The 14,284-nt window shown below is 41.8% G+C and overlaps 1 protein-coding gene across 2 annotated transcripts in view; it reads left to right on the top strand.

Annotated features, from left to right (window-relative positions):
* The window catches only part of PTCHD4 (patched domain containing 4), an 81,893-nt gene that overhangs the window by 10,544 nt on the left and 57,065 nt on the right, over positions 1-14,284 (top strand). For both annotated transcript variants that reach the window (XM_027690111.1, XM_027690110.1), the window contains exon 2: positions 13,585-14,065. In XM_027690111.1, coding sequence (XP_027545912.1) covers positions 13,585-14,065 — 481 coding nt within the window. The remainder of the gene's footprint in view (positions 1-13,584; positions 14,066-14,284) is intronic.

The raw sequence follows: 14,284 nt of genomic DNA, 5'->3' as shown, positions 1-14,284 counted from the left end.
GTGGGTTGGAAACTGGCTGAAAGACTGTAAACGAAGAACCATGATAAATGATAATGTAACAAGTTTATGGACGGTATCTTGCAGGGTATCTGGAGAATTTGTGTTAGGTCTGGTCTCATCTAACATCTCTATTAATTATCGGGAAACGGAATTGAATTGCACAGGAGTGAAGTTCACAGATAATATTAAACAAGGAAGACATGTCAGCAGCAGCTGAGTCAGAGAATTTACACAGACAGAACCAGAGCAGTTAGAAAGCCAAACAGAAAATAATGTTATTTTCTGAAGAGTTTTGTTTGTATTCTGGTGCCCAAAGAGCAATGTAGGGTTCTCCTTTGGAGTAGATTCTTGTTAGCTGAGTTTTGCAAATCAAAAAGTGAAGGTGAAGCACTTAAATGATATGACCAAGGTCAAAGACAAAGTTTATGTTGAAGTTGGGATTTTGCAGCTGCCAGAGAAAGGCCACTTGTATTTACTTCTGACTCTGACACTGCTTAGCAAGGATGGACATTTCAGCACTCAATATTCTCCTTCATCCTTCACCTTCTTGCAAATCAAGCTCTGCAGGACAAACACATCTCCCTATGTTGAGCTTGAACACGCTTTGGAGGCTATAGATGATGTGTTAAATTACCAGGGAAGCCTTGGTTGTTGCTTTGCTTTGGTCCTTTTGTTATCTTTCTAGAAACAAATTAGTCTTTTTCTGGAGGCTTGTGCTGAGTGGATTTTTGACAGATGATTTGATTTGGATTATCCCTTTAAGTTCTTTTGCCATATTGTGACTCATCTGATTGTTCCCCAGGACCTCAAATTCAAATATCCTAATACTCCTAATGTCACAAATTGGCTCAATTTTGTCCATGTTGAATTTTGTCGTTTATTAATTATATATCCTGGTTGTGCCAGGGAAAGATTATTGTAGCAAACATTTTTAAAACTCAGTTGAACAGGATAGTTAGAAAATATTCAGCTGGACCATTTCTACTATTTTTTGTCCAACTTGACCATGATTGCAGACCAAGTGTCCAGGAATAGGCTGATGATATTTGTGAAATGAATTGTGGAGTCAGACCACTTCGTCTCCTTTTCTTGACAAATGTCCACAATGTCAGGACCTTTGCTGCAGTGGACGGGACCTGGTCTTGTCTTCAGAGCCAGGCTGTGACCCTACCCCTGAGGGTCCATGATGTCACAATTTGTGGGTGTTCGTGCAGAGAGTCATTATAGGATCATTCATCCCAAAGATGGGATCCACTTCCTCTAATCTGAGCCTTTTTCTATTCAGCAGCTAACCTAAACTGGGCCCAATGTGCAACCAGAGGAGAGAAGAGTGAACCTCCAGAAGTAATGCATTTCAGTTTTTCTAAACATCTACGTTAGGAGAGGATGAACTCACCCTTCAGAGACTTCATGGACCAGAGATCTTTATAGAAAAGAGTTACATCAGGTGAAGCATTTCCAGAAGACCTAAGGAATAATCTGCACTTGCACTGACATGAGAAAAAACTTCCCAGAATAATTCCGTGGGCAAAATCTAGGCTTATTTTCAAGTCCACTGCAATTTTGTCTCACTCCAAGTCTCTGACAGGGTTTTGAAAAACTCTTTTTGAAAATTATTATTAGACAGTTGCAAAAGAACTAAAATACATTAATCTGAATAAGGAATTAGCTCCCACTGAAGGAACTGGAATTAAATGCCATCCTCCTGCAAAATAGATTGCCAGATATTGGCAGTTTATTGCAGCAGAGAGACAGAGATTTTGCATAGTGCTCAGAAGACAAATGCTAAGATTCCATCATCTGGAAGTGCTTTACCATCTGATTACTCTTTGGCTTACTCTATCAGAATTTTTCCCTAAATATTTTTTTGAAGTCCAAAGCTGGCTAAATACCACGAGGTCCCACCATCTGCAGCATTTTTGTTTTAAAATCAAAAGTCCAGTCCTTCCTGTTCTGCCAGAACCAAAGCCTTTCTAAATAGACTATACAGATATAGACTGAAAAATCACTTTGCACTGCAGGGGACTTTGGAAAAACTTTTTTTTTTTAACATCTATCACATTAAAATAATTGTAAAATGTCTATTTGGGGAGAAAAGTTTTGTTGTCCTGCAGGGAAACATCTCAAAAGAGTTGAAAAGATGGTTGTTGATGCTATTATTATTTACAGTGAATACTGTGCATTTCTCCAGAAATCCTTTTACAGAGTAATCAAATATTCATCTTCCTTGATATCTTAACAGCAGCACTATATTAACATCTAGATACTCATATAACCTAACTTTAAGCACTTTATGAAGTTAATTCAACTAAGGTTTGGGACACTGGGGGCTTTAGGAGGACTAAAATCCCTAAGAAAGAATCCTTGAATGAATGAGGTTCAGTCCATGTAAGATCAAAATTGCCTTCCAGAGGTGCCCTGTTTTTCTCTTCTGCTGGAGCAGGCAGCCCAGTAGTCCTGGTATTTCCAACCTGAAGCTTTGGTTAGGCAGCCTCAGGACCCCAGAGCCTAAATTATGACTTTAGTGTTTTGAGCCTTGTTCTGGTCGAAGAGGCACATCCAAATCAGAAACTCTGCTTGAAGTTAATTGTGTAGTTGAAGTAAGGACAAATGCTCAGCTGTGAAATACAGCCACCTTGAGGATGGAGCCATTCAGGTGTAGCATTACTGACATTACCACCAGACTGTGGGGTCTGAGCACAGAAATTAAAGAAACACTTTGCCAGCTGGCAGCAAAGAGGGGATAAGGGGATTAAATCTGTCTTCTTTTCTTTTTTTTTCTTTTTTCCCCTCCTGTTGAGTTTGCATAAACCTGGATTATTTCTCCAATCCGTTTCACCACACGCCACATGAACTTCTGCTCCCAAGCTTGGCAGGAAGGAGATGCAGTCTCGGGATGGAGAGGGAAGGGACCTCTCCTTTGGCAGCATCACCAGTTCACTTTACGAAATGCAGTGATGGAAGAAAATCCAGCATCAGATGGGAAGATTTTTTGAAAACGAGCAGCTTCTCCAGCAGTGTGTTTACACAGCACCTTGCACAGCAGGGTCCTGGGCTGTGCCAGAACCTCACTGGTGACCAGTGATTACGGTCTGAATCGAGACCTAGGCATCTGCTGAACTTTGTGTGGGTCCTCCCAGTCCTCCACAGCACAGGGGTTGCATTGAGATATTTTTCCAGGCATGCAGAGCTTGATCAGTAGCAGTTGTTAACGCCCCCTGCAATCTTTGGATGAAAGTTTTGGGACAACGCAAAATTTTCTTGTTGTCTCACACCGTTGTTTATCACTTGTTTGCCATTGCAAATGTGCCCTGTGCTGTCTGAGACAACACAAGACATCCTGTCCCACAGAGTACAACTGAAAAAATACAGAAATCTGGCCCCCATAGTGTCAGCAAACTTTCAGTGGGAGAGCTCTCCAATGATGGAAGGCAATGAGAAACCCAAAGTGGAGATCACAGAATCAAAAAATCATTTAAGTTGGAAAGATCATCAAGATCATAGAGTCCAACCATTAACCCAGCACTGCCAAGTCCATCACCAAACCATGTCCCCAGGTACCACATCTGCATGTTTTTGAACACTTACAGATGATGCCATGAGCTTTACTTTTTTAATTGAAATAAGAATTAAAAAAAACTGTTACAGGATGGTACATGACAACACCTTCAACTCTGTGGGCTGCTAAGAGCATAAGATTTTACCGTGAAAGGCACAGGTTACAAGGTGACCTTGAGATAGATTTTTATAAATATAAAAGCTACCTGCTGATATTCATGTGTGGAGGTGAAAAATCTCTTTGAAAGTACTGAATTCAAAAGCATCTTAGGTGGGAGTCAGCAGATCCCCAGCTTCAGTTAGATTTTAGTACATAAACACAGGCCTACTTAAATGTCTCATTCCCACTTCCCCTTCCCAGATTCTAGTCCAATATTAAAAAAAAAAAAGGCAAAGCATCTGAAACTAGACATTTTTTTGGCTCTCTCCAGCTAACAAATGGCCAAACTCATTAAAAACCAGCGTGTGCTGGAGAGAAGGCAGGGATGCTTCACGGTAGAGAAATCGCCTCACAATGCCAAATTTGAGACCCAAAAAAAAAAAGGGAAACTGATTATCTCTTAGAAGTGAGGAATTTTCAGCTAGAAGTGTTGTGTCCTCAACTGTATCTCCTTTGTGCAGTACCTTGTTATATCTTATTGAGCATTGTGAGAGTAGAAGTTCCTGATAGGACTTGTATAAGAGTACAGAAGCATCTTGCATTCAAAGACTGAGCTTAGTTAATGCTGCTTCGCTGTATATTAACCTCAAAACCACACTAGCCCCAAAATCTTGCCACATCACGCTTGGCTCTGTCTGATTCTCAGTTACTTCTTTTCTTCTTGCCTTTGATAAAACATTTTTGCAGCGTTTCAGTACTTTGGCTGCTGGTCCCCAGAGAAACCAGGATGAGCAGAGACAGAGAAAATTAAAGAGATGTTTGCCAACATAAAACATAATTTGAAAAGAAAAAAGCACCCTTTTCTGTGTCGTTATTGAAACTTCAGATTGTAAGGGCTTAAATGATCCTGTGGATCTGCTTTACTCTTCACTTTTTATTCTCTACTGTTTGGGTTTTTTTAACATTTCCTTTAAATGGAGTAATAAAACCAGGCAAATCCAATCCCTTTTGCTTCCTGGCAGGTTTTCTTCCTATTTCTTGTGTGTACTGAACTTCAAGCGGTGTAGGAAAAACAATTAGAAGAGGCACACAGTGGGATGCTCACAAAACAAGAGGGCCCACAAACCTGTCAATGAAAACCTGTGTCCTCCTTTTAGGATCTCCTGTTAGGAACAATCATTGGATTCATTTCCTCCAAAACTCTTCAACTTTTGCATATGAAGTACATGATGAAGTTTTTCAGTCAGTTTTATATCTTTTGCTTTGTTGATACACAAAGGAGACAAGAAAGGGGATTTTCTTGATTTTTAGTATTTTGTACTGTCTTCTTTATTTTACTTTAATAATTAGGATCTTGTTTGACCTATAACTCCATGGACTTCAAGGATTCTTAAGGTTAAGTATTCTCACGAGACAGAAAGCGTTCTGGCGGAATATTGTCCTGTTTACTCCATTTGGTGAAAGCCATAGTCCTCTTCAGATAACAAAACTCTCTTGATTTCACCAGGGTACAAGATAGCTTTAATTTATTAATCTTGCTTGCTTTTTGTTGCTAGTTTCATTCAAATCACTGAATTTGGGACTAGGATTTCTTTATTAAAAGTGAACAGTTCCATTCTTTCTCCTCCTTCCAATCAGCTCATTTCACTTTTTTGTTTGTTGAAGAGCTGGAAAATCGACAACACTGAGACTCCCAAAGGCATCTTCCTGATGTGTCATGGAAGACACTTAGTGCATCATGGTTTAAAACTGGACCACTGGTCTGCACTGAAAAAAGCATTTCTTGTCTTTTTATGCTCTTTCTAATTTTCTTCATTTCCTTTGAGCATTTTTAACATGGAGTTTGAGCTGTGAATTAAGTCAGAATTAATATGGAGTATTCATTGATTAAAAGTATTCATGATATAGATTCCTAGGGATTGCCAAATATGAGAGATGGTAAATGTGTTCTTCAAACACATTCCTGCATACATCACTGCGAGTGTTTAACTGTATATATCCAAATATTGGTGTTTTGTGCAACTCCCTTGAGGCACTTCTGTCACTCCTACATTTCAGTGATTCACTCCTACATTTCTCCTTGGCACAAAGAAAATCCTTTGGGATGAACAGTAGCTGTGGACAAGACCATGGAGACAAGGACAATTTTTTTTTAAATTGGACCTGGGTATTCTTCATGGCTTAGCAACTGTCAGAGGCTTGTCCTAGTTTGCAGAGGTGGAAAGCCACAGCTGCACCATGGATTTCCCCTCTTAAAGTCATGTATCCTCTCCTTGCAAAAGGAGATGTTTAACCTATCACCTTTGTGGTGATTGCTTTTACCATCACCCTTCATACCAAAGGATTCAGGAGCCAGATGAATCTCTTTACCTTTTGCTCTGTGATACCAGGCAGGATCCACTGGCAGGGACAGGCTGTGAAAAGCAGAGGATGATCCCAAGGTGCTGCCTCAAGGATTTGCAATCCTGGGCAGGGCAGAGCACAAGCTCAAAGGACAATGAACAGTGAGGAGGGAGCAGGGACCCAGTGCCTGCTGGAAGGTGAACATGTGTCACCTACAAGGTGTGCTGAGCCACCCACCTTAATCCTCAGTGAACCATCCCACTGGTCCCCAGGCTGGGCATCCAAAGCAAGCTGTGCCCTTCATCCCCGCATCCATCTCATGGGGCTGGGGAGCAGCCACCAGTTCACCTGCCTGTGAAGGTGAAAAGCTATGTCCCTGCTGTGCCTGTGTCCTGCTTCTGGTGGAGGGAGAGAAGAAAAACGCAGATAGATGAGCCGTGTCATGAAATTATCTCCCAGTGCGTACACTGTCTCCAACCCCCCCATCTTCCACCAATACCCTTCCCCACTTAGGGAGGTGTGTGATCCCAGCCAACGTGGCTATTACTCATCAGCTTCAAGGACACCACTGTGTCCTTGGGTGCTGTTTAGGACAGCTGGGGACAAAGCTGTGCTGGGCAATAAATCTATTTTTCCCAGAAGAACTGGGATGGGATCTGAGATGGACCAAATGAGAAATTGACCTTATGAGAGAAGGGGTCATTTGAGCAAGGAAGAGCTTGAAGACAGGACAAAGAACGATGGAGGATTGGAAAGGGTATAAATGCAAAATACAATCTAAGAGGGAAGTGGAGTGGAGCTGGTCTGGGAAGCAGAGGTCTTATCTTGTACTTTCATTCCTGAGGGATGTGCAGGGCAACAAGAAGGTGGAGTCTTTTCTACTTTCCTTCTGTCCTTCCTTTGTCTTCACACAGATGCTCAACTGAGGGTGGTGAAACACAGGAACAGCTTGTCCAAAGAAGTGGTAGATTCCCCATCCCTGGAAACATTCATGTCCAGGTTGGATGAGGCTGAGCACCCTGTTCTAGTTAAAGATGTTCCTCCTCATTGCATGGGGTTGGACCAGGTGACCTTTAAAGGTCCCTTCCAACCCCAACCACACTATGATTCTCTGAAAATCTGCTGGGATGATACTGAAGGAACTCAGAACAGCCTGTCCACTAACACAAGCTCCTCCACACTGAAGAGCTCTGTAGTAGCAGTCACATTTTTCTACTGCACCCTTATGAATCCTTCCTTAATTTGATTTACTTGGAAGGAGTAAATCTGTGTTAGGAACATTGCTCTTATTCTTTATTATTACTTCTACAGTATATAAGTCTCTTGAAACACTTCTAGTTTGTTCCTATTTCTTTTAAATTACCAGATAAAAACTAGAAATCCAAAGCTGTAATGGAAAGGAGCACAGGCCCAGAGTCATCAGAAAGAGGTGCCAGATGGTTCCAGTTGCCTTTTGGCTGTTTTGGATACTTATTCATTTGAAAATCACACAAGTGGTCAAGGATTTCCCTGGGAGGAGGATGAAGGTCAGTGTGTTTGTTAACCTGCAGGATGTGCCTGTGAAGGGGCCAACATGAGCCAGGAATGACAAGACAGGTCAGGTAGTTTTACGTTTGCATTTGTCACCGAAGGTGGTTAATATCTCCTAACTTTTTAGCATGATAAAGGCTGGGGTCAAGTCTTAAGTAATCTCATGCCTCTGCTTTAAATGGAGAGAGATAGGCAACTGCAGAGAACAAGTCTGGTTTTGACCTGTAGCTCTGGATGTGCCTGACTTTTTCCACTGACCATAAAACAAATTTGCTTGACGAGTTGGTGAGCTGAGCCTCATCATTGCTGGGTAGCTGGAAATAATGAATTGTTATTTATTCCAGCAGAGAGTTAAAGGATTATTTACTGCATAACTTGTCATGGCCACTTTTATATGTTTCACTTTTGCTGTGTGAACAGACTCCATGGCCTTTACTGTGTCCCTGTTTCCAATGAACCAAGGTGCAGTTTTACGTCAAATGCACTGCCCTCAGTGTTAACTTCCCCTGGATGCTCCCTCCATCCTTCATCCACACAGAATAGCTGCACAGGGACAAGCGCAGTAAACATCCCTGTGGGTGTGCAAGAGCACCTACACAACTCTGAGAGCAGGAAAACTGCTACATAATGTATGGAAAATGTTGAATGAATGAATCAGCATTACATGCAACTGTTAGAAAGGAACGCTTCAAGAATTCTTGGTAATTGGTGGCTGTGTAATAGGGATCGACTGGTACAAGGTCTCCATGGATAACTGTACCAGGGACAAAGAAATCAGTTTGGCTGAGGAGAAAAACTCCCTCTAAAGTTTTACAATGAGGTTGAAGGATGCAGGAATAGGCCTATATGTTAAACCTTAAATGAAAGGGGATTTTAGTGGGGTTTTTTTAACCTTGAAAACTGGCAACCGGCTGAAAAACAACTGACTTCATGTTAACCTCTGTGGGGTTTAGCATAATAATTTCTGTGACCTACAGTAGAGTAGGAATGTCCTTATCAGAGGGAGAAACAACTGCATTGATCTCATTAGGATGTTTATCACACAATGTATTTCAGCAGACATTCCTGGTTGCCCTCTGTTGAGCATTTCAAGCTTTTAAGATAAAATAGAGTGTAACCAGGATTGCATGTTTTCTCCTAACATTTTTATAATGTAGCTTGATAATGATCTATCACTCCAGTTGATGAGAGGTAGCAGTTAAAGAAAAATAAAAATAGAGATAAATTTGCTGGCAAAGGTCCTGCAGATGTACTTGAATAAAAGTGATCTGGCAGTAGGGAACAAGGGCTCCTCTCCCAGCCAGAGATCTGAAATGAGTTTTAAAACTCTCACCAGCCCTAACCTCCACTGAGTGGGGCCCTGGGAAAGCAGGAGCCCTCTCAAAAAGACCTCAAACCCTCCCTTTTTCCTGTGAGAGGGAGTCAGTGGAGGCTGATGCCATTCAAAGCAGAGATGAATTATAGAACCATTTACATTAGAAAAGACCTCTAAGATCATCGCGTCCAGTTATTGACCCAGCGCTGCCAGGTCCACCACTAAACCATGTCCCTCTGTGCCAGTCCTCACAGTTGGCCCTCCCCACCATTTGCTTCAGTGACTACAGTCCTACTTTCTTTCTGACTTAATGTGATCTTGGACAAAGAAAATATCCCAGTAGATGATAAGGCATCCTGCCCAGGGCAGTGACCACACAGAACCTGGGGGGTGGGAGTTGAGACTGCAGCAGCTGCACTGAAATTATTAAGGAAATGAAAAAGGTCTCAGGTAATTGAGTAGAAAGGGAGTATTGCTGGTATCCCTCTGGGGCTGCATCCTGAGAGAATCTGTGCCTACATGAACACCAGCAAAAGATACTTAGCTCAGAAGAGCAGCTGGTTTTGTTTAACCTGGGAGGTCCTGCACTCAGCTATGGAGCAAGCCAAACATCACCATGCCACTTACACATCTTCTTAGGAAATTAAGGGTCCAAGCATCTCTTACAGATGAGTTTCTAGCCTGAAATGTGGAAGGGGTTTATTCTGTATCCTTCCATTCACTGTTAGTAATTTTTACTACTGAACAGACAAGGAGTTTGGATTTTCAACCATGGTGCAAGGTCAGGTCTACATAAACACAGGTGGCGAAGTCCATCATGCTGGGGGAAAAGGAAGGTGAATCTGTTCATGACTGTCATCTTTAGTTCTCATTCTCCTCCCTCTCAGAGTCTAAATATACCAAACAGCTTTGGGACATCTAGAGAAAGAGAGGGGAGGACACAGAAACCAATTTAATAGTATCCATTGAAGCAAAGATTTTAGCTTGGCCTCTGTTTTAGAGCAAATATCACATGACCCAGCAAGTGATCTATATTTCATGCCATCTTTAAAGATGCTCAGATCTGGAGAGAATTAGCTGCCATCAGAATCTGGGAGAACAGACACTGTGAAGTTTTCATTAGACATTTTAAAAAAATGTTAAAAGAGAGAGAGAAAGACACATAGACACAGCCTGGAAATCTGAAATTCAGGTTCCAATCATGCAAGTGACCTTGCTAAAGAGAGTTAACATCTTATGTTGTAGATCCTCTGGAGATACATGGGTGTAAGGTGGTCTATAACCAATAACTATTATTATTATTCTGTTTTTTTGAGGTTTTCTGTGTATAAGATCAGAGAGTAGCAAGAGATGTAGGTAAAAAGTGTAAAGGGTCTGTAGTCTGAAACATGAAACTACTGCTATGAAATTAAAAATAGCAACATGTAGGCATATACCAGGAAGGACGTTCTAATTATCAGCAGAAAGTGTGTTTTTTCATGAGGAACTAGGTGGAATCTGGTTCAAAACCTGCCTGGTTCTTCAGGCATCATTTACACAAGCCACTGCGGCCTTATTTTTCCCAGACCTTAGGCTCAGTCCAGCAGCTTAGCTGTTCATGTCTCCTTCTTTCACCAAGGTGGTCCTGGAGGACAACAAAGACCTTGGCATAGTAAATAACTCCCTGAAGTTCCCATGAGATACCAAGAAAGAGTTAATTCCCTGGCTTGGAGGCCTCTTGGAGTCCTGTTGACAGCACTGGATCTCCATTTTCCTACCTCAGTTGCCATCTGTAAAATGGGATGAAAGACTATATTTTCCCCATATTTTTTCTGTGTTCCTTGATGAGACTGTAACCACTGCTGGAACAACCCTACTCAGCACAACAGGAACTTTTTCTCTCTTTAGACTGTTTGGCAAAGGCAACACATGGGGGAATGGCTTTAAACTGAAATTGAGTTTAGATTAAATATTAGGAATATTTCAGGGTGGTGAAGTGCTGGAGCAGGTTACCCAGAAGCTGTGGGTGCTCTGTCCCTGAAAGTGTTCAAGGCCAGGTTGGACAAAGCTTGGTCTATTGGAAGATGTTTCTGACCATCACGGGGGGTTGGAAATCAATAATCTTTAAAGTCCCTTCCAATCCAAACCACTCTGTGATTCTGTGATTCTATAAGATCTGTATTAGAGAAGGGCCCCATTTTCCCATGTGTTGTGGCACCAGATTCATGCTTGCATGTTGTAAAAGCAGCAAAGGCAAACCCCTTGCTTAGATAGGAAACAATCTGCCTTTGGAAGCAAAAGAACGGACAAAACGACCTCAAAGAAATCCAGCATCTGTGATTTCCTCCATTCTATCTGAAAGCTTACTCTCTGTTTTGCTGACATATGAGCCGGGTGCCCTGTTGTACATCAGTGTAAAAAATAGCTGTTATCTGCTGTTTCGTGGGAGATATGGCAGAACATGATTTATTTGTGGCTGCTCTGCTGCCTCTTTTGAAATGTTGCCGTTGCTCGGTGCACTTTTCACAGGGGAAGGCAGATGGTCATCACAAAGTTTCCCATAACCTTGCCGTGTGTGCTGCACAGTGGAGCAATGAAACCTGAATTACAGTGCATGGGCTGGGTTTGGAGCTGTGCTGCTAACGCCTCCTGCAGCGGCTGCAAACCTCTGAATGTCAGCACAGCACATACACGTGCTGAGGAAATATGACATTTCTCCCTAAAATTTCAAAACCAGTACCAAATGGAATTTTTAACTGCAAAGTTGCATCCAATGCGAGCCTGGACTGCATTGCTCAAACATTAATTACACGCTCGGAGATGTATTTTTTGTGTGCATATTAGGTGTGAACTCTCCTTAGAAAAAGTAGAAATAATCAAAACAGGATTCTAGCATGAAATAGTGGGGACGAGGATCTTTTGGAGTCCAAACAGCACCAGCTGCCCCTCTGTGCCAGCTGTCTCTGCTTGTGTGACATTTGCAATGAGGCTTCAGGTGATTTGAGAAGCTGGCATTAGACTGCAATTCACCTTTCGTGTCAGCTCGCGCCAGGATACCTTGCCAAAAGCCGTTATTTCGCTGGGAAATAACAACAGGGAATAGGGGAAAAATGAACTTCTGAAAAGCATTTGTCACGTTCCCTGGGCTGTGGCAGGCAAATGCCGGAAACAGTGTGAGCTCCTGCCGTGAAAGCAGGCATAGGCAGAAATTTCTCAGTGAGAGGATTACCTCCTTTACATACCTGATTGAAGGCAAGGTGAGTACATAAAACATTTTCAGCACTGTCTCCCTGTTTCTGATATTTATTTTCTCTATGAGCAGACATGCTGGAAGACATCTATGTTTCATAAAGTCCTGCTTCATTGATTTTTCCTTAGGATGGGAATCATTACTACGAACGGGTCTGGCAATTTCAGATAATGACCTGTGTGCAGCACAGGTGCTTCTAGAAATGGTTAATGTTGGATGTAATAGATGTTAAAATGTCTCCCTCAAATTGTTCTGGCCTTTTGCAGATGACTGCTTCCGCGTGTGTGTAGGGCAGAGCCTCTCCCAAATTCAAGTTGTCAGCTCATTCCCATAGTGTGTTTAGGCAAAGAGTATCATCTGATGTGAACTCACTGCTGCAAGATGCTATAGACATCAACTGTCTTGATAATTTTATGTTTTCATTAAATACAAGAGGAAATAAATCTGAAAACTCATAATCCAGTTTATGTGGGGGAAAAAGCAAAATGTTATTTGGTGTGCAACAGACATGTAATCCCTGGGTTTAGACTTTTTTGATCAAAGATATTACTTGTGCTGGGACAATTTTATCCACTGAGTCTTCTTCCTCAGTTTGCAACTGGATTTGATCTTCTAAATCCACACAAGCTTCCCTTGTCTTGGAAGGGGCACATACAGCGTCTAGAGAACTAGAATTACCAGTGGCTTAAGACCAAGGCCTTTCCTTACAGGACCTTTCTTAGTAAATCCTTCCTTCAATAAAGGAAAAAAAAGGTCTGGTCTTGTAAATAGACAGAGGTTGATCTTGAATGCACCTGATGTGTCCGTTACTGATTGTCATGGAGTTTTTTGTGTCCTAGTATATACTGAAAGAAGTAAGACCAGAGTAAGGTTTATATTCTCAAAATAAATAAAAAAACAAACATATCTTGGTTAAATCCAGGTGTAAGGTAGATTCTTTTCTCTGTGCCACTGGTATAAATCCATGAAATCTCAAATAAACAATTCAAAAAAGTCTGATTTTAATTATATTTTTCTGAAGCCAGAATAACTATTAAACTTTGCAGATCTGTCTACATTTACATCTGTACGCTGAGGAAACAGGCTTCATCTTCTGTACATTTCCAACTTTTTAGAACCATTTCCAAAGTGTCAAGAAACCACAAATTTTCCAAAAATTGATCTTTATCTCAAACTTTTCATAGTAATTGGAGATTTGTCCATCAGAGTTAAATGTGGAATGGGGTAAGGAGCTTGCATTCCACATTTCATTTCCTGAACACCTGGGAACATCTGTGACTGCAGCACAGAAGTGCCAATGAGTCTGTAATGAGTAAGACAGAGTTGTGTGAAGGAGCAGGGATAGATCCCAAAGCCCACTGAAGTGAAGGCACGGCTCCTGCACAGTGCAGTGGCCTTTTAGTGGAGCTCTGGCAGTGTCTGTGAGAGGAAGGCAGAGTCAAACACTATCACTGTGTCACATCGTGTGCAGGATAACCACATGCTCATCTCTTTTGCTTTCTCTCCCAGGATGGAAGGAGCAGTTTTATTGGCCACCAGCTTGGAGGGGTCATGGAAGTGCCAAACAGCAAGGACCAGAGAGTCAAATCAGCCAGAGCCATCCAAATCACTTACTACCTCCAAACGTATGGCTCTGTCACCCAGGACCTCATTGGGGAGAAGTGGGAGAGCGAATTCTGTAAACTGATGCACAAGATGCAACTGGATCACCAAGATCTCCAGCTCTACTCTCTAGCATCCTTTAGCCTCTGGAAGGACTTCCACCAGACCAGTCTCTTGGCCAGGGGCAAGATTTTGGTGAGCCTGATGCTGATTCTCCTGACTGCTACCCTCTCGAGCTCCATGAAGGACTGCCTGCGTAGCAAACCTTTCCTGGGCCTCCTGGGAGTACTCACTATCTGTATTTCCAGTGTCACTGCGGCAGGGATATTTTTCATTACTGATGGAAAATATAATTCTACTCTGTTGGGAATCCCTTTCTTCGCTATGGGTAATTATTTATCTTCATAATAATGGGATTAACAGAGTTTAATGACAGGATTGTAAATTACATCCTGGGTTATAAAGTGCAGATTTTACCTTGAGTGAAATTCTAAGTCATTTTCATCTTGTTAAATTGATCTGTGCCTTGCCAAAAAAAAAGGGGGGGCGAGGGGGAAAGAAGGAAAGAAAAAAAAGAAAAAAGGAAAGAAAACAAAGCAGTAGCAAT

Source organism: Neopelma chrysocephalum, unplaced genomic scaffold (assembly GCF_003984885.1).
Source record: "Neopelma chrysocephalum unplaced genomic scaffold, ASM398488v2 Primary Assembly neopelma1_80, whole genome shotgun sequence".
NCBI classification, from domain to species: Eukaryota; Metazoa; Chordata; class Aves; order Passeriformes; family Pipridae; genus Neopelma; species Neopelma chrysocephalum.
This window is presented reverse-complemented; position numbering and strand designations above follow the sequence as displayed.